General features: G+C 48.5%; 1 protein-coding gene across 5 annotated transcripts in view; it reads right to left on the bottom strand.

Moving 5' to 3' along the window:
- Homer2 (homer scaffold protein 2) overlaps nt 1–24801 on the bottom strand; it is a 102771-nt gene that overhangs the window by 3877 nt on the left and 74093 nt on the right. For 3 of the 5 annotated variants that reach the window (XM_050154075.1, XM_050154077.1, XM_050154078.1), the window contains exons 4-9: nt 20358–20450; nt 15783–15922; nt 11968–12124; nt 9819–9929; nt 8925–9005; nt 717–8034 (exon numbers count right to left, since the gene is read on the bottom strand). In XM_050154075.1, the coding sequence (XP_050010032.1) occupies nt 7846–8034; nt 8925–9005; nt 9819–9929; nt 11968–12124; nt 15783–15922; nt 20358–20450 (771 nt within the window). In that variant the 3' untranslated portion in view covers nt 717–7845. Of the gene's footprint in view, nt 1–716; nt 8035–8924; nt 9006–9818; nt 9930–11967; nt 12125–15782; nt 15923–20357; nt 20451–24801 lie in introns of those variants that run through there. The other 2 variants (XR_007593942.1, XM_050154076.1) reach the window with 2 other exon arrangements.

The raw sequence follows: 24801 nt of genomic DNA, 5'->3' as shown, positions 1-24801 counted from the left end.
CTTGAGTATCCAACACGGAGTCACACGTGTGCTGCTGGAAAAGACTCACCAGGGGAGGGGCCATGGAGAAGCATGTTCCAGACCAGCACAGCCATGGACAAATCTGGACAGAAAAGTATCGTCACTAATCAAAACTATCACCTATGAAGAAGGCAAATGGCCTCAAGAATGAAAGTATTAGGATGAAAAGAATCATGACTGGCTGAACAGGATGATGTAAACCTGTTCGCCGACGCACACTCTTCCACGCAGAGGTAAGAATGAGGTAGATGGATGCTTCCGGGCGGCCAAGACCTTCCGAGAAAAGGACGTAAATAGCAGAAGGGCTGTATCAGATTGTCGAAATGATAAAACACCTGTGTGTGTGTGTATGTGTGTGTGCACGTGCTTGTGTGTGAGACAGAGACAGTGTGTATGTGTGAAAGAAAGTGTGAGTGTGTATGTGCGTGTGCATGTGTGAGAGACAGTGCATGTGTATAAGAAAGTGTGTGTGAGCGAGACAGTGTGTGTGTGCATTTTACATAACTGTTGAGGAGCTTGGATCAGAGGGAAATTTGACTACAGGAGAGACATTGATTTTCTACAGTTTTTTCGTGTTTCCATTTATGTAGCCTGTATGTAGCGTCCTCAATTAGAAAACCAAGGGGAAGGATTTCCATTAACAATGCAGTGTTATAGAGTAAACTGTTGAAAAAGATCTCATTTACAACAGTAACCACAATAAAAAAAATTACCTTTATTGGAAAAAATACACCAAGGGACATAAAACTGGGCGTTATAAATTTCATGAAACGAGAGAGGTTATAAAGACGTTACTTCTTTTGTAATACAGAAATAGTAGATAATTCAATTTCCAGTGGTTCCAGAATTTATAAAATGGTCCCTGAATTTCTTCGGTAAATATTAGTATGTAAAATGGACTAGGAAATTTAGAAAATTTCATTAGTGGGAATTTTAAAGCCAAAGTTAGGATTACCAAACACTATAGTACCAGTGCTAGAATATACAGGCAGGCAACTCAGGAAAGTCTACAGCCACTAGAAGGGCGGGGCCAATAATAACTATGCAGTTTGATAACAGTAGAGAATGAATCGTTCCCCCCCAGGTAGTGCTGCGCAATTTAGAATTAAATTGCGAGCAGAATAGAAAGGAAGCTTTGTTGTTGTTGTTTTATTTTGTTTTGGAGACAGAGTCTCACTGTGCAACCCTGGCTGGCGTGGGACTTCTTATATAGACCAAGCTGGCCTCAAACTCAGAGATCTGCCTGCCTCTGCCTCCTGAGTGCTGGGATTAAAGGCGTGCGCCACACACCTGGCTGGTTTTTTGAGACAGGGTCTCTGTAGCCCAACTGGTTCTTACACTTGCTGTGCGGCCAATCCTTCTGCCTCCACCTCCCAAGTTCTGGGATTACAGGAGCGTGCCACCACGCCTGGCCTAGATCAGGGGTTCAACAGATGAAAAGAAACAATGAATACACAAGAATAATATACAAATGTGTAAAACGTACTAGAATTAGAACTGGGAAGCCTTTCGCAATCGTGACAGCAAAGGACTAACTATAAAGAAAGACAGAGTTGACTAAAAACGTTTCTTTTTAATGTTTAAGCATTTTTTTCTAAGAGCCATGATACTTTAAAATTTATATAACACTTCTGAAAAAAACTTTGAAATCAATGGGACTGTGTGTGGTGGAGCAAGCCTGTAACCCCAGCACGGAAGGCTGAGGCAGGAGGACCGCCACGAATTTAAGGCTAGTGTGGTCTACATAGTGAGTTGCAGGCTAGCCACAGTTACAGAGTTGAGACCTTGTTTCAAAAAAACAAAAACAAAACCAAAGATAAATAAAAGGGGTTGGAGGATGGAGAGATGGCTCAGTGGTTAAGAGCACTAGCTACTCTTTCAGAGGACCAGGGTCTGGCTCCCAGCACCCACATGGCTGCTCACAACCTTCTGTAACTCCAGTTCCAGGAGATCCGATGGCCTCTTCTGGCCTCTTTGGGCATCAGGCATCCAAGTGATGCACAGACTACATGCGGGCAAACACCTATACATTAAAAAACCAATCGATGCGACTGCTAAAGACCTTATAAGAAAGCTGGCCAGAGATGAACAGAAGACACAAAACATATAGTCTAATAAATATTTCTGCCAACAAGGATCATATTTTAATAAAAATGTAACTTTGTTAGCTCCTGCTCCATGCTAACGTCAGTGTTACAGAGGGAGCAGGGTGCTCACACACATTGCTAGTGGGGGGATGCTTGGGGGACGTATTTCTGAAAGGCAATTTGAAGTATGTTTAAAACCCTAAAAACATGCATGCCTTTTCTCTTACTGGTTAAAACAGGGGCTATGTTATGCTGCAGTAAAAACACCAACCCTGAAATCCCGGGGGTAAAACCTGTAAGGTTTATCTCTGGCTCGGACCACAGGTCCACGTAGGTTGGTGGGTGGGGTGGAGAGAAAGGAGCCGTCCCGTACAGTCACTCAAGGACCCAGGCCGGAAGACGGTCTACCCCTGGGATGTCACCACTTGCTAAGGCAAAGGATCAGGGACACACTCTACAGTCCTAGCTCGAGTTTCATATGTTCCTTCTGCTCCTATCACACTCACTGGAATCACTCACAGGGCCCCGAATCACTGACCACAGCGGGGCTGGTGAGTGGAATCTCTCATGTCTAAGAAGGAGAGGAGCCACGGTCTGGAGATCAGGGAACACTGGTTTCAGTGATGGATTCTAAGTCCATATTCTGAACAGTTTACAAAGATGTCAGGACAATTTCATGGCGTCCTGACGACAAGGGTAGAAAATTGGAAACAGCTTAGACATCCACGGTGTGATCCACTCAGCGGTTAAAAAGCAGTAGTTTCGTATCTACCAATGGAGAAGTCCATTCATGAGTGTCGGAGGGGGTGAGTGGGTCACGTGAGGCGTGTGCATGAGATGGTGTGGTATGTCACGGAAGAGGAACGGGAGCGGCTGTGCGGGGAAGCTGACGAGCCACGCGTGTTAACAGGGGTTACAATCAGACGGTGGGGCAACAGGTGATTTTTGTTCCTTTTATCTTTAGTTTCTTTTTGTAAAAACAAGTATCTATTACTTATATTCCAAAAAAGCGTTTAGAAAGAAAAAGGGTGTTACTCGTGAAATAGTTTGCTTATCCAGTCCATACTTAGCACTAAGCTCTTATGGAGATGTAGGAAACGCCTTCCTGCTGTAATAGCATGAGACACGGCACAAGGGACTGAAACTCAGGCCTTCCTATCAAAAGAGGTATGGGGGAGAGGGAGAGGAAGGGGGAGGGGAGGGCGGAGACAGCATCATATCCCCAGCAGCTGTGAAACATCAGTCTCCTGCCAATCTCTCGACAAAGTGTACAAGCGTGGACTCACTCCACTGTGGCCCATCTGGGCTTCTGGAGGGGTCCCTGTGGCCCAGAGGCCACTCTGCAGCAAGGACTGCACTGTCTGAGACCCACAAGGCCTTGTAAGCGGAGTCCAGAACATTCAGCATCACCACCAGAAATACTCCAAGACGCCTCCTAGTTACAGAGCTGTAGCTGATCTCTCCTAGGTGTTACCCCAGCTTTCTGTCAGGCTGTCTTCCCCAATGTGTGTATGCGCGCGCACACACACACACACACACACACACATATACACACACACACGGACATTTGACACAGTAGGAATTCTTGCCAGATTTGATTTTAAAGAGGGAAGGTGTAAGGAAAGACATGAAGTAATTCACACTTCTGCTCAGGGCTCTGTCCACGCTGTCACACCCACTGTCCCCAGAATATCGTCTATTTCTTTGGGGAAGCCACGTACTCAGAAGTCTCGGTCTATTTAAATCATGCCTACCACTCAAAATACGTACGGACAGACGTTGACTGGAAAGCTTCCGGTTTGTGTTGCAAGTGCTTCAAACTCCAGTGGGGTCCCCCTGAATTGTGATCGTAACTTCTAGTGACTTACTATCAGTTCTTAGCAAACAGCAGCGGCAGGTGCTCCCGGGAAGGGGAGCTCCTATCAGGTCGCCTCCTTTCCAAGAATGCGCCTGGCTATTACACCTGAGGTTCACATTGGGTCTCGTTTGCAGTTGCCCCTGGGGTCTGCAGGAGAGGGGATTTGTCTATAGGAAAAGAGCCCCTGCAAAGTGGACACGTGCTTTACGGCCTCTCACGGACTATATGACACGCCACCCTTTTGTTGGTGTCTCACAGCCAATGCATTACATGCTGCCCATCACATAGCTGAAGGCTGTGGCTGTGAAGCCTGCAGGCAGGAGAGCAGCCGCCCCTGCGGGCAGCTCATGCTTGCAAACCACTCTAAGCCCTGGAAAAGCAGGGTCTCCCCAGCTGTGGCTCATCCGGACCGACCACCTCTGGGCGGGAACACCATTTACGTCTCTGCAGCCAAAGCCCTGCTGCCTCTTGAAAAAGATGAGTGTGCGCCCATGAAAACCATCAGCAGAGAACTTAAAGCCAGTCTGTGTTCTACCAAACTGGCCTCTCAGAGCACAGAGGTTACTGAAGAGTCCCCTACAGACCAGAACCATTCAGAAACGGGCCTCACTATGTCTGGTAAGTGGAAGTGTGATCAGCCTCAGTCCCCTGCCAGCTGTCCCGTGCTGTGGACACACACTGAAATAATACAGTGTGTTTTTACTAGGGCAGACGAGTATTTATTTCTTCTTGGCATCTAAGAAACATCAAAGGAGAACCGCGATACGGTTCTGAAGAGAACGGTGGACCAAGGTCCAAGTGACCCAAGAGCCCATGCTGCTGGTCACAGCTGGGGTCCCCTGGGCACGCCTCTCTGCCTCCGCTTCCTGCTGATGATCTCTGCCAAGTTCTCTCCCCCAGTGGAGGTCTACAGTGACAGCTCTTGGGGGGACGATCTGAGGGTTAGCACGGGCTCTGTGTGGCTCCCCCAATCTGCGCTTCTAGTTACATTCCTGAGGCCCCAGAAGCAGGTCCTGTCCCTACCAGCCTTACGTCAGAAATGCACACGGATTATGGTTAAAGGGTTCTCTGAGTTTTCCTTGGCCTCTTTTAGGCCCTGTGTGAACGGCTGCAGAAAGCCAGGTAAGCAAGGCACAGACAGCCATTCTCGAGTTGTCAGGAGAGCTCAGGGGACACCTGGTTCGGAGGCGGCACACCACGGCAGTAATCGCCGGGAGCCAACAGCTCACTGCACCTGCACAGGGTTTGAGGTCATGACGACAGTCCCAGGGCTGGGCTGGACGTCACAACAACTGGAGGCATGCCACATCAGTGCGAGCGGAGACTGGACAGTTAGTGGCTCGTCTGCTCTGTACAGAGCCTACCTTTTGAAGGGCTGGAGGTTGTATTCGGGGCCAGCCTCCTGTTGGCCACCCAGGCCGTTTCTGGGTCACGACTGTTCTTAAAAAGAGCAGATGGAGAGACATGAGCTCTTTAGAGAAAGCAGGTGAAGGGGAAGGTCAGTGCTTAGTCTCGCACATGTTTGCCTAAATCACTCTGCGACAGGTTCCTAGGTCCTCAGGCTCCTGGGTTGCGGCCGTTTGGGGGATGCCCCAAAACTCTCGTTCCCCTACCTGCTGGCTACGAGAAGCCGCCAGACTCTTCAACGGCTCACAGCAAGGATCATGGAGTCGACCTTACAGTCAGCCCCACTGTGGTACTGACTTCCAGAACTTTCTGCATTTCCATTTTCAGCGCTTTTGTAAGTCACTGCCATGCAGACGAAGAAGGGGCTTTAGCAGCTATGTTCGTACGGCCCTGTCACCGGCTCACACCCTCACCAGCCAAGAGCTCCTTCTACACGTCTACATCTATCTACCTGTGAAGCCCAAGATGAGGATCCCGGCGTCTGCTGCTCCTGGGCAGCCATGTGCCCAGGCTGCTGACAGACAGGGAGGCCAAGATGGTCTAAGATGAGGGCCCCTTACCCAGGCTGGGTCATAGCCAGCCCAGTCTTTGTTCCCTAGTGGACCAGCACGAGCTGCTACTGATGAGACCTATTAGGAGCTGCAGGGGAAGGCGGGGCCAGTCACACCCTGGGGTGAATTACATCACAGGTGACCACTCCCATTGCACAAGACACCCTCAGCACTCCATATCGCCAGCCTCCCTTCCTTTCCCATCCCAACAGAGTTCCTTGACCAGAGTGACAGCCACAGCAGGGAACGATGAGGGCTGGGAAGTCACCACGGGGCCTGGGTGGCGGACAAGCTGGCCCGCCCCTTCCCCAGGCTGTCTGCATGAACAAGAGTTCATGCAAAGTCACGAGGACGAATTCCTAACTGTGTGAATTCATATCTAGAGGGTTCTTAGAGAGCTAGGGAACACCAAAGTTCCCCTTGACTGGGGCATTTAGAAGGGTATCCCATGGACATCTCTCTTAAGGACAGATGCCTGTGGGTGGACCTCAGTGCCCAATGGCCCCACCAAGAAGTCTGTGAGAGGAGAGCTTTAGGGCTCCAGGTCCTTCCTTAGCAGGACCTAAGGGAAGGCAGACCCGGGCAGAGCAGAGCTGCTCTGTCACCACGGCCAAGGGCTGCCACCTGAGCAGCTCTCTTACCCTCATAGCCTGTAGGACATCTTCTCGGTTGTTCGAGCCCATTGTAGGAACCTGGCCGAGCTTCTAGGCCCGTGGCAGCTCCTATCCCAGGCTCTCCCAGGATCCTAGAAGCCTCAGACTACAGGCGCTCTGCTTAGAAGAGAAGGTAGTCCCATGGCAATGACCTCTATGGGGATCACGGCTGGGCACCCTGCGGGAGGGTCACTCCATTGCCGGTATCCCTCCTCAGAGCCACGTGTGGGTTTGCCTGCAGCAGACTGCATTCCCTGCAGGCCATCTCTTCAGCCCAGGGAAGATGGTGCATGATTCCACGGGGCCTGAACTCTGCTGTGGGATCCGATTAAAGCACTATATGTGTTTAATTGAACGAATGTTTATTAAGCACCTGTGGTATGCCCAGCACTATGTTAAGCACACTCCTGCATCCGTTCCCACAGCGTAAGCAGACGCCCGGAAATAGAAACAAAACAAAAACCAACCAACCACCAAAAAAAAAAAAAAAAAGAAACACAAGAAAAGAAACATTGCCGCAACCGTAGTAATCGGGGGAAGATCGGGGCACAGTGGATACAGGTGAGTTCCTGTCTGTAGGTACACCCCAGAACTTCTGGGTTTTCTTCCCTCTGGTAAAGTTTCCACTAAATGGTTCCTTTCAAGAAGAGACGCCTGACCTACAGTCTGAGGGTCACACGTAGCCGAGGATAACTAAGAATATGCTCCAACACAAAACAGTAAATTGACTTAAAACATTGAAAGGTGGTTTGTTTGGGGCTTTTTTTGACAATTATTTCTCTGTGGGTAAGTCAATCCTTGAGTGTGATCTTTACGGATGACAAAGCTGTATCACAACGTCAAAAGGTTAGATACATAGCCCCCACGGACTAGAATCTGCCCGAGAGTCACACACCCTGAATGCTACTCAGTAGAAGGCGCCCAGTGGCCTGTTGTAAAGGATATCGATAGTTGGATTAGAAAATACTCCCCCACCCACCCAGTTCATAGGGTTGCAACAGCCCTTAAAAAAAAAAAGAGAGAGAGAGATATAAACATCCCTGCCTGACTGCGTAAACGGCTAAGGTAGACCGAGTTCTGGATTCCTGAGTCAGAAGCTTCCAGTCGCCCACACCTCACGAGTTTCTATCCGGGAGGACTGGGTGGACCGCGTGACTGGTCTGGAGACAGACAGGATGCACCTGCATTGGCAGAAACGACACAGATGGAGGATGTCCTACGCCTACTTCACCTCACACACACACTCGCCACCCGGGGCCTGGCCTGGCCTAGTTATCCGCGCCCAGCTTGGAGAGTCCTCGGCGGAAGTCGTGGAGGTCGTCGATCTTGCCGTCCAGCACCTCCAGGAAGCTCTTCAACTCCCCCTTCAGGTGGCGCTGTCGGTATTTGCTCTCCTCGATGTCTGTTTTTAGAGACCGCACTTTGTCTTCCAAGTTTTGATTGTCTCTTTCGGCCGCCTGGCGAGACAAGAGGGAGAAGGGTCTGGAAGACAGCGACGGGATGGAGGATGGAGCTGCCACTCAAGACGTCAGTCCTGATGACGGTTCTCCAGGAGGAGGAGTCAAAGGGGTAGGTGAGCAACAGCTGGCCTGAACACCTCAAGCAGCAAGCAGAAATGCAGACTGACTCTAAGGGCTTCCCACAGACTCCAGCAGAGAAGATCGGAAATCTGGGCCCCAGTCCTGGAGCGGTCGGCAGAGACCGCCTTTCGTTATATCCTACCAAAGCCAGAACACAGGGGACAGTGACGTGGCTTGCTTCCTTGGCCTCTAGCTGGCTACCAGTCCTTTGTGAGGGAGGACGCCTAACGCCATAGAAGAAGAGCTTTATCCTGTGGGCATGAGCTACGACTTTCTTGAACTTGTGCCCAGAAACTGGTTATCGACACAGCCCTGGGGTTGTGTACTTCAGTAAAGTGTCCCATGTGTGTATCAAGGGACAACCTAGGGGTGAAGAAAGACCAGGAAGCTGGTGCAGGTCGAAGGTCAGTACCCAAAGTCACAGGCTGGGGAGAGGCCAAGGTGGCCTGGTCCCCAGACCCTGTACATACGGGGTACACATCTGTCCTTCCTAACCAGCTGTGGTTCTGCAGGGATTTTTCTGTGGGCAAGGAAACAGTCACCCACACTCTGATTGTGCACAAGACCCTTCGTGTAAATGGGAAAATCAAAAACCTAACACTGGGGAGGCAGCCCCCAGGGATGCTTGTAACACACAATTACTAGCATTTTTTTTTTTTTTTGTAAGGAGAAACCCACCCTTGACCCTCCTAGATACATAATTGAAGGAGAGTGGAAGATAAGGGATATGCCTATCACCTCGGGACCAAATCACACAATCACCTTACCTCTAGCTTCTCAGAGACGTATTCACACTCAGACATGAGCTGAGGTATGATCTCACTCTGTTTCCGGAGGTCTTTCAACTCCTGGGGGAGAGAGACGGTTTTAAAAAGACACACACACACACACACACACACACACACACTTGGAAATTGCTGGAGCTGTGTGTGCAGTAGTGGGTGCTGTTCCCAGAGCCTGTCTTGCTCACATAGACAACGATGGGCGGGCGCTCTTCTGAAGCCTCAGTGACCCTCAGGGTGTAGTATCTTAGATGGACCATCGTATGAAATCTGTACCCATGGACATTGCTGTTTTGTTGTGGGGAAAACTGAGGCCTAGGGCGGTTTTGTTAACTTGCCCATGATCCAGTGTTATGGGCTTAACTTTCTCCCTCCCAGAACACAAATGACTGTGAGAATGGACATTCTCTTACGTGAGGTTGGCTCCAAACGCCCCTTCTACTGGTGGGTCATCTTTAACACTGCGTGGGGCTTTTGCTAAGTCTCCTGTCTCTTTTCTTCCTTCCCAGAGAGCCTCTTAGGTATCCCAGGCTGGCCTCAGTGAAGATGGACACTAACTCCTGATCTTCCTGCCTCTACACCCAAGTTCTGGGATTAGAGGTGTGTGCCACCATGGTGGGTTTACAAGGTACTGGGGATCAAACCCCAAGACTTCATGAATGCTAAGCTAGCCCTCTACCTTCGGAGCCACACCCGCCACCCTCGATTCTCTCCAGAGAGTCATAGGCACAATGCTACAAGCTGAGAAGCTGGGCCATGGTGTGAGTCCTGAGTCTCTGTCCAGGCGGTCCCAGGTCACCTGTCGTATCTTTGAACAGAGATCACAGAGGTCGCCACGCAAGGCCGGGGTCGCCAAGGCCCCCAGAGCTCCTAACTCACCGTCTCCTTTTCCCGGAGCTCGGACTCCAGCTGCTCAATCCTGCTCTTCAGCTCGGTGTTTTTCTCCTTCTCCCGGTTTATCTCGCCGCACTGGTCTTCCAGCTGCTCGATCTTAAAGAACACGACAGTTCAAGCACGAGCTCGCCAAGACCTCTTTTGTGCTTTCGTCTCAAATGAGGCATAGGCTACCCCACTTCCATACTCTCCACAGACAGGTTCCATGCAGCTCCCCTGAGCCGTCTGGCTCTGCTTGCCTGAGGCGGCCAGGGCCAGTACGTCATGAAACGCGGCCTACGTGCTGGGCTTCTGGGTTTCTTTATGACCACAGAGGAGTAGGTTCAGGATTGCTTTATGGATCTGTCACAGGCCAGAGGTCCCCTGAACCGATCTGCTTTCCCCAAGAATGGCTTTGACATCGCTTTAATCATGTTCGGAATTACTCGGTTTCATCTCAAGGATTTGAGAGGGCAGCAGAATTTAGCAACGCTACTGGACAGGAAGTCAAAGATCTCTCAATCTCCGCACATCACAGCAGGGTCCTGCCTGGGGAGCAGTGTATGGGAGTATCATCTTCAAGACGAACTAGTACAACCCAGGACTGCATCTTCTCGTGGGCTTGACCCTGCAAAAGGGCTAACCAGGCAGAGGGGGCATACAGAGCCCTAATACTGACACCGTCATCAGTTGCTCAACGTTTCTTGGAAACCTGAACGTGTGTGCTGAGTGGATGGCAGGAGCAGAGCCAACATACAACCCACAGCAGACACCCTGCGTTGCTACACCCAGGCAATGCCGGTCTTTGACAGGAGGCCTCTTCCCAACAGTGGCCACACCAGCCCTCGGGACCTGAACACTCAGCCCTGACACCAATGATCCCAACTTCTACCACCAGCCTGAAACCAGCACCCAAAGAGCTCATGCTAGGGAGGCCCACGCCTTCCCGGGCTCTGGTGACATTACCCTCTCATCTCTGGGCTCTGGTGACATTACACCTCTGGGCTCTGGTGACGTTACACCTCTGGGCTCTGGTGACATTACCCCCACACCTCTGGGCTCTGGTGACATTACCCCCACACCTCTGGGCTCTGGTGACATTACCCCCACACCTCTGGGCTCTGGTGACGTTACCCCTCACCTCAGCATTGCATCTGACTATCATGACCAGAGTGAGAGATCATCTGTGCTTACACAGGAGCAATCAATCCCTCCCGAAGTCAGATCAGCTCAGGCTCAGATAGGAACACACAAACTCAGCAACTGGCCCAGCGCCCTGACTGTTGGCATCCTCACCTCAGGGATGGAAAAAGGACATGAGGCAGCTCTGTGGGCAATTAGCACTCAACAAAGGTGGCAACGTGGGGTCCACCTCAGTGGCTCTGCACAGGCCGGTCAGGGCAAGGGGCACATGGGGGCCAAGGGACAGGTCCCCCCAAACCCTGCACTTACGGAGCATTCTCTGAAGCCCTCTGGGCTCATACCTAGTATAGTCTAAACAGAAACCGGAGAGCCTCTACAGGGGCATCTCTGAGTGTCCCAAACTACTGGATCAATGCCACAAGAGAACAGAGGAGACCGACCACAGGGCTGGTTACAGGGAAACTTTGAGCAAATTTAAACCCCCAGTCATCAAAGTGGGACAACAGAAAGCATTACACAGTTGGCACCCATCTTTCTCCTCTTTCAACATAGATTCCTCTTTTTGCTTTCAAATTTCTATTTTTGGAGATAATGATTTGGATGGGAGCAGAGTTTCTGTGCAAACAGACTCCTCAGCATTCTGGATCAATTTTCTCATTTAACCTTGGCTTCCCTTTCCTCCACTGGAGAGCCCAAGCCACAGACACTAAGGGACGGTCATCTACAGCAAAGGCCAGCCTGGGAGGAATATGGGGGAACCCTTGAGAGGGGGTCTGGTTCACTCATCTCTTCCTTAGCAACAGAAATTCAAAGTCGATAATTTACATCATTGATGTCCTACTAAGAAAGGAAGATGTTCAAGGAGAAGGTAAAAATGTCTCCTCCTGCCCGTGGAGTAAGGGCACAGAGAGAGAGGGAGGCGAAAGAGGAGAGAGGCAAGGGGCCTTCAGGTGACCCATCTCCTCCGGCTGCCACTGCGGCTGGCCAGGCCCCCGGTCCTGCTGAAGCCCACCTTGCTGCGGAGTCGGTCATTCTCATCACGACAGATGGAGAACTGCCTCTTCCACTGCTCCACGCTGGCCGCCGACTCCTGCAGGGCTGTGGTCAGCCGGGCGTTGCTCTCCCGCAGGGTCTGCAGCTCAATCTCCCACTTCTTTACATTGGCAGCACTGTAGGGGTGACAGGTGACGGCAGAGATTAGGAGCAGTGTTCACTGTCTGTCACCCTGCGCCTCCATTTGCTGGGGAACGGGAACTCTGCCACCCCTCCGCTCACCCAAGGGAAGCTCAGCCTCTTGTCTCGCAGTCAGCACCAACTGCCAAGGGGGACTGGAGTCTCTCTCTAGTGTGAACATGTCCCCTGACCCAGCCATTTTCTTGAAGAGTTGCCTTGAACAGGGGCCAGGATACCTCCATCCTTAAGAGCCTCCCGTTTCACCTTTGATTTCTGTGCTCGGAGAAGCCCCTCCCAACAGTGAGGATCCAGGTTCTCTCGGCCACCACACCCTTTTGTCCCCTTTCATTTCTGTCTTAGAGTCCAGCACGGAGTGTGACCTCACGTGATGGAGCAGAGCCAGACAGGACAAAGCCGTAGAACGTTCTGCTGATGGTTGGAGTGACAGCTTCGTCTACAAAGCGCTTGTCACATGGGCATGAGGGGCCGAGTCTGATTTATAGCATGATGTAAAAACCAGGAGCAGCGCACATGTCTGTAAACCCCGTGGTGGGAGGCAGAGGCAGGAGGATCTCTGGGTCTTGCTGGCGGTATAGCCCAGACGATTGATGACCTCTAGGTTGGGTGAGAGATCCCACCTCAAAAAAAAAAAAAAAATCACAACAAACAGAACAAAATGGGAGCCAGGCATAGTGATGCACGCCTTTAATTCCAACACTGGAGAGGCAGAGGCAGGTGGATCGCTACAAGTTTGAGGCCATCATGGTCTACAGAGCAAGTTCCAGGACAGCCAGAGCTACAGGGAAACCCTGTCTTAAAACAAAACAGAACAACAAAAATGGGGCTGGATAAGAGTAATGACTGTAAAAGCAAGAGGACCAGAGTTCAAATCCCCAGCACCCATGAAAAAGCTGGGCATAGGTGGTCACATGTGCCTGCAATGCCAGCTCTGAGGGGCAGAGACGGATGCATCACAGAGACTGGATGGTGAGCCAGCCCAGCCGAATGGGGAGCTTCTGGTTTCATCAAGGAGCCTTGACTCAAAAACTAAGGTGAGAAGTGACAGAGGAAAATGCCAGCATCCCCTTTTGGTTCCTGTAAGTACACATAGGTGCAAGCCATCCACATGCGTGCACATGCCCCAGACACACAGACACGCGCAGAAAGTCAGTCTCGCTCTCTACAGACACAGTAATTCCGCGTTCGTCTCCGAGGTAGATGACTTCTGAGGAACAACATACAAAGTTGACTTTTGGCCTTCACATACATATTCTCTCTATATATCTCTTTCTCTCTCTCCCTCTCCCCCCCCCAAAATGCATGCACACCTGCACACACAGGAACGTGCACACACATACACAAAGAGAATTTCTGCCCAGCAGAGAAATGCCCATTTTCTAATAACTGAAAGAAAACATTTAGATAAATACTCTATACCTGAGCCATATGTTATCTTTCTAGCTACTGCCTCATGAATCTATGATGTGACTGGAAAATGCATGCTTTCGGCTTTAAATGTGACACATTGAATAAAAAAATCCTAGCAAAATGTTTTTATCTGCTGAGTTTTAGAGGCGATGAGTGTCCGCTAAGTGACAGTTTAGGGGAACGGCTTCATGGCTATTCCTTTACCTTTCTTTGCACTGAACTCGGATTTAAAACATTTATTTTTGGGGTTGGAATATTTTCATCTGGACATCCCACTGTGAGTTAAATAACCAAAAATAGGCGAGAAAGGAGGACCGGTCAGCTTTGTCTTTGAAGCATCTAAAAAGAGGCGGCACCAGACGCAGAAGGTGGGATTGAAAAGTCTCCTGTGCTCTCTGGAATTTCTAGGTCAGCTCACAGGAATTAAGTTCCATATGGCAGCCAGGATGCTGAGCAACGGCAATGAATGACAGCCCTTTTGGGGTCTTCAGCTGGGCTGCGGCAGCGGGCTGCGGAGACTATCTGCAGAGGTAAGTGCAAACACGGTAGTCCTGGGATGGTGGGCAGGAAGTCACTTTACTGCGTCTAGTTTCCTCAACAGTCCAGCGGGGAAATTAGACGGGACGGGCCTGAAGGTGATCTGCCTCTGACATGGGGAAGTCTGGAGAGAGGAGAGAGCCCTCTTAGCCATGACAGGAGACTGAGGGCATCTCCTCAGCTAGGTGCACAGAGTAATTCTGAAAGTGTCAAGCCAGTCCTGAAGACCCGGAAACACAAGGGCAGCTTGTGTTGTCATCTGACATCTAAGACTTTTTGGCATCAGTATTGGGATCATGTTAACGGGCAGAACCACCTAGAAGAGACCAAAACCTTGTGAACAACCCAGGCTTCTTACCCCTTCTCGGCAGAAAGCGCCTGTGTTTGAAGTGAAGGGGCTGCTGTCTCTGATTTTATCAACACATTATATTCACGCCTATGCAATAAATATGTAGAACGATGTGTTAACAACAAATGTTTTTTAAAGATCTGTGGTTTTATTCATGTATGTGTGTGTGTGTGTGTGTGTGTGTCATGTGTGTGCCGGGGCTCTCAGAGGCCAAACGAAGTGCTAGGTTCCCTGACGTGGAGTTACAGGCAATCACGAGCCACCAGCGTGGGCTTTGGCAACGGAACTCATGTTCTCTGTGAGAACAGCAAGTGCTCTCAATGCTGAGCCATCTTTCTCATCTCCATACATTTTCCCCTCTCTTTTTCCCCCATAAATATTTTTAAAGACAAGAAGTAACGTATCTTTGTATTAATTTTTTCATCTGTGACCCTCAGAAATCACTTTAAAGAGAGAGGCGTTTATGATCCCAGCACTGGCGAAGCCGAGGCAGGAAGACCAGGGGTCCAAGCCTACCCTGAGCTACAGAGTGAGGTTAGGGCTTACTTACTTGTGTTAAGACCCTGTTTCAAAACAACAATAACCACGTGCTCCACGCCATCCTGGACATTCCTCACCAATGTTTTTCAGTTATTTATTTATTTATTTTGGTTTTTCGAGACAGGGTTTCTCTGTAGCTTTGGAGCCCGTCTTGGAACTAGACCAGGCTGGCCTTGAACTCACAGAGATCCACCTGCCTCTCCCTCCTGAGTGCTGGGATTAAAGACGTGTGCCACAACCACCTGGCTCCAGTTAATTTTATAAAGAAAACCTCTTTTCCAAATATTCTCCTAGGAATGCTATTTATTTTGTGTGATCTCATTATTTTTCATGGTTTTAGAATTTTTTAAAAGCAGAACTGAAGGGCATTTTCGCCTAGATCTGAAGCCCAGATGTAACAGAAAGGCACAGGGCACACCTGAGAGTGTGGCTGAGGGCTTTTCAAAGACAGCTGACGTTTCTTAGGGTTTTATAGACTTCTCTGGGGTGTTTAACTCTTTCTTGTCGAAGATGAATAAATGTCAAAGGTTCCTCTTCACAAACAAAACACAGACTCTCACACGCATTCACACATAACTATATCCTCCACACACACACTGGCTCAGGCTGACACACTCATACACACTGACTGCCACTGGTCGGTGGCATCAACCGGTCTTCGTCCTCTGACCAGGAGGTAAACTGAGGCACGGAGCAGGACAGTCTTCTCTTCCAGCTCCTGACACCCTGCCCCGCGGGGAAGGCCTCCAGGAAATACAGAGCATAAAGAAGAGGGGGTGTGGGTCGGGAAGCAGCCTCACCTCTGTGTCAACGCGATCTTCAGCTTGTCATTCTCAGACTTGAGGTGTGTGTCGGCCGGGCTGGCATGGGAGGCCTTCTCATCGTCCGTTCCGTTGACGCTGGATGCCTGAGTGGAAGACGGGGTTTCACACCCAGATTCCTGGCCAAAGTGAATTATCTTCACATGTTACTGCTTGTCCTTATATTGGCAGCAAATTAGGCATAATGAGAAAATACGTGCTTATGAGTCTGGACAAACCGATCATTGAACCAGAACGCAGTGTAGACTAGTCGGCAAAAAGGTTGACCAAGACAACCAATCCCAGGGCCCGCAGTGAACACGCCACAGGAAGTTCATAAAGCCTGCAATTTACTGATGAGATAAGACCTGGGACCACCACTCACAGATTCTTAATTCAGACTTTATGTTCCTATTTCCTGTGTTCAAGCTCTCCCAAGCTTGAATGTCCAGTCTCCTGAAATACCCCGGCACAGAAGTTACAATTGTCAAAGGGATTGCTATATACAATAAGGAGCCCCAGGAGTAGCAAATCCTTGAGGCTACAGAAAGTATCATAAACAGAGACAACGTACAGCTCCTGGCTAGGAGAGCTAGATCAACACATTTATTAAAAACACAGGAACCAGATATTGTGTTTGCAGGTTTCAATACTGTTTAGCATCCTTATGAATATCCTGAAGTGTCTTTTTGTAATAAACCAAGCCACCAGGAGGAAGAACTTCATCTAGTCTTGAATAAGATCTGAGATCCTATTTAGCCTCCAGTAGGCATGAAGGCAACTAAAGGCAGCACAAGGAGAATGCATAAACCTGACTAACTTAAATTTCTGCATTACAAAACAGAAACCATAAACAAAATTAAAATGCAAATGAAACCCCAGGGAAAATATATGCAGTAGGCATTGGAAGTGAAATTTAAATATCTTTTCTTGAGTCATTTTTTTAAATTAAAATTAAGATTTTATGTACATGTGTGTAGGGTGTGCACACACGCAAACACACACAAGCGCGCACAAGCAAATACGCATGTGGAGTCAGGGAACAACTTCCAGGAGCCCATTCTCTTCAGCTGCAGGGTCCTTGGACTCAACTGATGTCATTCAGTCCATCGGGCTTGTACGGCAAGTGCTCTTACCCGCTGGGCCATCTTGCTGGCCCAAGACTCCTCAATTTTTAGAATTATATACTGAGATATCTTTAGGTGTATTCAGATATCTTTGATTTCCTTGAAAACATGGAACAGGGAACAGAAGTAAGGGCCATAACAAAACAACTGGTCACTGAGGTTCATGATTCAGTATACATCCAAGTATCTAAAGTCAGCAGCCGTGGCTGTCTGACCAAGGCTTGCATATGATCAAGCCAGTCAAGAGTCTGGCATGGAGGGTGGAGCTCAGGGGCCCCTACTCCTAACTAAGGAGCTTCTGACAGGTGGTGTTTTGTGGAGGACGGAGATTGAGTTTTCTTTAAGGATGTGGCTCCTGGTAGGTCAGCCACGCTCCAGTGGACAATCTCACATCCATAAGTGTAAGGGCAGCACAAACCGGACTTGGTGGGTTATAGAAAGAAAGGAAAGTAGGAAGGAAGGGAGGAAGGAGGGAGGGAGGGAGGGAGGGAGGGGGAGAGAAAGGTCAGAAGTTAGGAGGGTAGGTGGGGGTGGATACGGGAGGAGTGGGGGTGAATATAATCAAAATCTATTGTATGAAATTCTCAAAGAATTAGTAAAAATATTGCATTACATATTTAATAGTATACAACTTGTCAAATCAACAAGTCTTAGTGCGGTGTGGGACGGGAAAGTCTTAGTCACTGCTGGTGGGAGTTGGAACTGATCATCGCGGTAGGCTAAGAGCCGACACCTCAAGTCCTGTTTCCATCTCCGAAATTTATCCTGCAGAGAACGATCAAATGCTCACAGATGGGCAGGGATGCTTACAGCCATGGTATTTATGTTAATGAGAAAAACAAAACAACTAACTGCCCCAGATTGTAAGAGGTGAAAGGGATAAGTCACGATACAAACTGGTATATTACCTGGGCAATAAAGCAGTTTTGAAAGGGAATACTGAAAGTCAAGAGGAAACGATCATGACTTACAAAGTATTTTCATCAATGGTTAAAAGAGTAACAAAATATGTACTAGAAAGGTACAATAAAAACACATATTTTCACGGCCGGGCGATGGTGGCGCACACCTTTAATCCCAGCACTCGGAAGGCAGAGGCAGGCGGATCTCTGTGAGTTCGAGACCAGCCTGGTCTACAGAGCTAGTTCCAGGACAGGCTCCAAAGCCACAGAGAAACCCTGTCTCAAAAAACCAAAAAGATATTTTCAAATACTACCGACCTATCCTTCCATGCTGGCACAGCACACGGGTGTGGCTTGTTCTCCCGTGACGGGGTGGGAACACAGGACCTTGTGCTCGTCAGGCGAGCATTCTGCTCCTGAGCTGCAACCCTAGCCTGAGAGCAGGCCGGCTTCATTGCTTTCTCAACAGCAAGCTATGCTGTATGTAAGTGTCTTTGTACTCTGACTGCATAGCAATTTTCAACTATTTGAAAAACGTGGTTAGAGTGTTCATTCGTGGGAAAGATTCAGGAAGATCGGTGGCTGATTGTTGAAAGGAAAACAGACACCATCAGCGAGGATGCATAAAAACTAAGGCTTACGAGACAAAACCTCATTTCTACTTAATATCTTACGAGGCACACTTTATCTATAAAATGTGGTATTCAGGAAAAGGCAGTGTGTTAGAATTCTCTATACCAGGAACCATTTCTGTAGCTTTAAATATGCATGGGGCATGGGGGCTGGAGAGATGGCTCGGTGGTCAAGATACACATTAGTCTTCCAGAGGACCCCAGGACCCCAGCATGTGTATAAGGGATTTCTAACAGCCCGCAAACACCCGGTTCCTGTGGACCTGATGCCACTGCTCTCCTCGGTCACGCCTCAACATGTGACATACAGATACACATATGCATGTTCTAATTTAAACATAAGTTAAAAAAAGAGAAAGATAGAGAAAATGTCTATAGTTTATACCCACATTTCCAAACCAAGAACTCAGCCTGTGTGATTACTCAAGATACTCCACTAAGTCAAATTCTCACTTGGATTAAGGACTACTAAGAAAGGTCCAGGGAAGTTCCTGTCCATCTGAGGCCTGGCATAGATTCCGTCCCATAAACCCACCCGGAGTGTCTTTTACTGTGGCAATCCCAGGACACAGTGTGGGCATGTACCTCAAGACAGGCCTAGGCCCTCCCCGTGTAGATCACCCCAGCCACCAAGTCTGCCACAAGCCTGTGCCCTGGTGGCTTCTCTCACCCTGAGTGATTGCTGGGTTCTCCTGTCAGGGCTCTCGCTCCTGACCTTCTCTTTAACTTACTCTTCCTAGGCCTTGACGATTCTGTTTGGCTCATGGCCAGGTTGGGGTTGAGCATGACTACTTCAGTGTGCCTGGTCTTCCTGGCTCCTTCCTGGGAGCTGCCCCCTCCGGCCAATCCTTCTCATTGTACCACAGCTGCCCAGGCCAAACCACCACCCCCGCGCCCCCCTCCCCGCGGCCTCCTGAGACACAGTGAGCTCTTACATCGTCCTCACTCCAACTCCACATCACTAGCTGTATAACAACCCTGATGTCTGCTGACGGCCTAGTCAATGAAATGGATTCCCCGGCTCACAGCATCTCCGGGCTTTATCTCCACACCTGATGCCGAAGTGTGCAAGGCAGACATCCAGGTTGTCTGGCTCAGCCACCCCTGCTCCTACCTATAAGATGGCCGAGCCTTCGCTCATCAACAAAGACACCAGGCATGCTGGTTCTTTTCTAACTCTCAGGTTAAATGGGTCTGTTATAGCCATTATCATCACATTTTTAAGCAGACAGGCTAATCAAATCCTAGCACAGCCAGATCTCTTCAGACTTCTAGCTTGCAGGGGGCGGAAGCACCTCCCACCTATCTTTTGTTAAGATGGGGAGAGGCTGGAGATCTCCCTGAGACAGTGTTTGCTCTAGTGAGCAGAAGGTGCCCGCTGGCACTGAAGAGCATCCCACTGTGGACTTCCCAACAGTCAGTAAACACTGCCTCACCACTCACACCGCCTGTCCTCAAGGTTGCTGGAATTCTAGAAAGCCCAACACTGCCCTTGACCTAGCAGGATGGGCCTAACATGGACACTGTGCACTAACCAAGCCCCGCCCCCGCCCCCTTGCAATGCTGGGCACACGCCTGGTCTTGAATACTAAGACAGTGTTCTACCAACATGCTACACCCTGACCTTTAAACACGGTCACCGCACAAGCCCTTCGCGGCCCGGGGACAGGCAGCTCTGACTGTATCAACAGCTCTCTGTCAAGAGTCGAGTACTATGCCTGAGAAATCCCAAAGCCTCATAAACGTGAGTCGCTTCATCTTGCTGAGAGCAGGCTAATCGTTGAAAAATGCCTCCAGATTTTAGCCCTGCTGCTAAAATTACCCACTTCTTGCCAAGAGCGACAAGGAAGAAGGAATCTCAATTACTGATCATCCCTCCCCCCCCCATATTTATTTTAGGGACAGATGACTTACTTGGGAATGATTACTCGAGGTCTCGATCTTCTCCTGGGACTTGTCTCTCGCTAGCCTGGCAGCTTCTTTCACCTCCTGGAACTTCTCTGCAAACTGAACACACAGACCAGTTATCATCAGGACTGACTTTAATCTCATCCCGGCCATACCCAACAGCCATCTTTATTATCCTGTATCCATTGTAAGCCTATAAATTCTGTACAAATGGCAGAAAACCTTTAACTGTCATTAAAAGGACAGAGATAAGAAAGCCCCCTCCTTCCAATAAACACAACTGGTCACGGTCACCCTGGGAGCAGTGTCAAAGTTACAGGTGCTAACTGGATGCAGTAACTAAGAGAAACACACGTTTTAAATCCTCTGGTTAAAGGGACTTGATACAAAGGCGACACAGAAATAGAGCCTTCCTGCACTGAAGAATCTATTTTGAGAGTTTGAGAAAACCCACAAACGCCATGGGAGGGACTCAAGAACTTGGAAGTTAAAGCCATGAGAAAGGAAAGCGAGGCTGGGTTTGGTGGCGCATACCTGCACCCCCAGAATGTGGGAGGCTGAGGTGATAGAACTAAAATCTCAAAGCCAGTTCACGTCATACAAAGAGGTCTAGAGCAGCCCGATATAAATAATCAGACCCCAACAAGCAGCAACAACCACCACAAAAATGAACACCAAAAATGGCAGGGGGGTAGTTTCAGGTACAAAACAGGAAAATGCAATAAACAGCCCGTGACTAGCTCTTTAATTATTACATAATTTGGTTTTCAATGCTTTGGCAAGAGAGACAACACGGGACAAAATGCTAACGTGATGGTTAACCTTCACTGTCTGCTTTGCTTGACTACCTTGGCAGCCACCTAGGAGACATACCTCTCTGTACATCTGCGAAGTGTTTCCACGGAGGTTTGACTGAGGTGGGAAGACACACCCTGAGCATAGATACCATCCTGTATACTGGTCTCAGAAGACATAAAGGCGGTGGGGGCCGAGTACCAGCATTCTCTCTGCTTCCTGTCTACAGATGCAAAGGGACCAGCAGCCACTTCCCGTCTTCCCTACCCTGACAGACTGCATCCTCAAAGCCTGAGCCAATAGAAAGCCTACTTTAGGTTGCTTTGATCACCGCAGTAAGAGAAGGAATTGATACTAGGAAAATTGAAATCTAGGTGATAGGTGCAGTGTTTATTATTATATCGTCTCTATTTTGAAAAATGTTCTAATATTTCCATAGTTTAAAAACCCTAAAGCCAGGGCCAGAGAGATGGCTCAGCAGTTAAGATCACTTTCTTGTAGAGGACATGAATCCTAACGCCCATGTCAGGTGGCTCACACCCACGTGGAACTCCAGCCCCAGGGGACCCCACACCCTCTTCTGGGGTCTCTGTGCACTGCAGTCAGGGCACAAATGCACACTCAGATACACACAGACACATAATTTAAAGGAAACATTTAAAGAATCTTTTTAAAAATCCTAAAGTCACAGGTAAATCCTATCGGTTGCTGGCTCAATAGTCACTGACTGGCGAGAGGACTGACTTCCGTTAACAGAACGCTGTTAGCACAGAGAATGACTTAACAGACAATGCCGGTGTTATAAACCAGGGGAGGGTAAAAATGGCAACACCGGGAAACAAGAAAAGCCAGCAAGATACACGACCCTGACATTTCTTGGACTTTTGTCAAGTGCTCATTTGGGGTGAGCACAAGCTCCCTTCTCTGAGCAGCACTGGGAACCCCGACAGACAGTGGGTGCTGGCAAGCCCAGAGCCTGCCCCATCCCAGCAGCGAATAGCATCCTTCCTGTTCAAGCCTGCGCCCCCTGCAGGCCTACTAACCAAGCTACAGACATGGGGCTTCACCATGTCTTGACCAGTCAAAAGAAAACTCACTTTACTTGCTGCTTAAAACAGAGGGGACTCATTGGGGATGGAGACCAAGACTCCCTCTCTGGAGAACCCCTGACGGGGAGGGGCCCTGCTTCTCCTTCTGGTAAACTGCCCCTCGCCCCCTCCCAGCCCCAGGTATATGTGGGTTTATTCCTGAATGAGTTCTCGCCTACTGAGAAGGAAACAGTCATGTCAAAGACTTGGTCCCTCTCCACAAAGGAACTCTAAGTTTGTAAAGGACTCTGCTTACATTCAATAGACACAAACTAAGAACGAAATTCCAGGAAAAGGGGTTTTAAAGTAATAAAAGAGGAGGTTGGGGCTAGAGAGACGGCTTACAGCTGTCGAGAGTACTTGTTGATCTCGCACAGGGCAGGGTTGGGTTCCCAGCACCCACAAGGCAGCTCACACCTATTTCTATCAGTGTCAGGGGTTCTGATGCCCTCTTCTGGCCTCTTCAGGTACTGCATGCAGATGGTGCTCATACATACACTCAGGCAAAACACTCATACATGTAAAATTAAATTATAAAAATACATATTTACAATCAAGAGAAGTCCCACAGATACATTTTAAAATGCTCACTTAAAATATATTACATGTTCAGATATACAATAAGCTATGCATGGTAGCTCATGCCCATAAACTCAGGCTGAGGCAGGAGGATTACTGAGAGTTCAAAGTCAGTCAGCCTTGCATACACAATGAGTTCTAAGACAGCCTGGACTATAATGTGAGACCTTATTTTAAAAAAAATCCCCAAAACAACAACAAACAAAACAGAACAAACGGATCTACATGTTATCAGCTGATACAGGATGGAGTGGAACGAGCCACGAGAACAGATCTCTATCAACTGAACAAGCAGAATAATCTTCCTGTTGATGTGTGTTCCCCTCCTGCCGTAAGCTCGGTTTTGTTCAGTTGTTTTAAGGCCACCATGAGAAAAACCAACCTTAAGACACCAGGCCAGTGCGAACAGAATTAAGCATTTATCTGCTGCCTGAGGGCTAGGGGAAACTGTCTAAACTTGGAGGCCATGGAAGAAAAATCACGGACGTGACAGGTTTGACTATGTAACCTGAGTAGAGGAACAGAAACAACTACAACAAAACGAACCAAACAAACAAACAAAACCAAAACCCCTGACTCAGACGGGAAACAGCAGCCCGGAAACATTCCCTCAGCCAGGACAGGACAGGACAGCAGAGAAGAAGAAGAAAAAAAAGATCATTATTTTTTCACAGAGTTTGTACAAGATAAAAACGCCAATAGATAAATGGAAAAATTCCTGAGGAAAAATACATACAGTAAATAAACAACCTCTGAGGAGGGTTGCTCGGCCTGGCTGGAAATTTGAAGCAAAATAATGAAGTGCTGTTCTTTGCCCGTGAAATTAGCACACACTAACTACAATCATAAACCCCGGTGCTGGCAAGATCCTTCTGGTGGTGTGTTTTGGTACAGCCCCACTGAGAAGCAGTTTGGAAGCACATATTGTAAGTGACAAAAACATTCATACCTACTGACGCAGAGATATCGCTTCTGGGAAGCTGCAGAGAAGGTAATTGAGAATATGAGAAAAGGGGCCTTCGATATAATCATCATTATCCTAGCATTATCTACAGTAATGAAAAACTGGAAGCCATCCAAGGCCTGCGGGGCTGGCAGGAGAGCGGTCCCTTCACAGCCTCCAACTGCTGGGAGACCAGAGGCAGGCTCGAAGTTCCCAAAAAGTTATCGCTGGCAGAGACCGCCTCCAGGTCCAATATTTCTAATATGTCTCCTTGTCTATATTACAAAGCACATACACTCGTAAGCCTGGGAAAATGCTGTTTTAGATTTTCGTGTCTGTGTGTGCATGCGGAGGTCAGGATGGTTTGTGCAGTCAGTTCTTGCCTTCCACTTTTATGTGGGTCCCGGGGATTGAACTCAGGATGTGTGGCAAGTGTCCTTACACCTGCTGAGCCATCAGTAGCCCCAGAAGATGTTTCTAGAACCTGTGGTCTCATCAGACATGAGCACCAAGCACATACGCTTTCTATATGTATTCATCTTCTAAAAATGAAATGATATTGTGTATCTCACTTACAATCACTTTTGAAATTAATAATAGGGCCTCAATACTTTCAATCATTTATACGATCTTCTACTAAATTATCTTAATTTTTGTACAATATTTTTCTTGAAAGGTACACTGGACTATTTAATCAATTTCCTTTTTTTTTTTTTTTTTTTTTAAAATACAGGGTCTCGCTGGGTAGCTCTGGCTGGCCAGGAACTCACTGAGATCTGCCTGCCTCTCCCTCCTGAGTGCTGGGATTCAAGACATACATCACCACGTCCAGGTCACCAGTCCCCTTATGTTGGACTTTTTAGTTTGTCTGTCTCTTTCTCTGATCCTGCAAGAAATCCCCGTAGCCGCTGCATCCTGCCAACAATATTTCCTTACACCTACTCATGGATCGAAGGAGATTCAAAACAGAGTTTTCTGAAATACATTGCCAAATACATTTTTTAAAATTCTGAGATCATTTTCTCAAGTTGTAACAATTTAAATC

This window comes from Alexandromys fortis, unplaced genomic scaffold (genome assembly GCF_014885135.2).
Source record: "Alexandromys fortis isolate MF-2015 unplaced genomic scaffold, M_Fortis_MF-2015_v1.1 scaffold_86, whole genome shotgun sequence".
Classification (NCBI taxonomy): domain Eukaryota; kingdom Metazoa; phylum Chordata; class Mammalia; order Rodentia; family Cricetidae; genus Alexandromys; species Alexandromys fortis.
The sequence above is the reverse complement of the archived record's forward strand: the minus strand, read 5'-3'. Positions and strand labels throughout refer to the sequence as shown.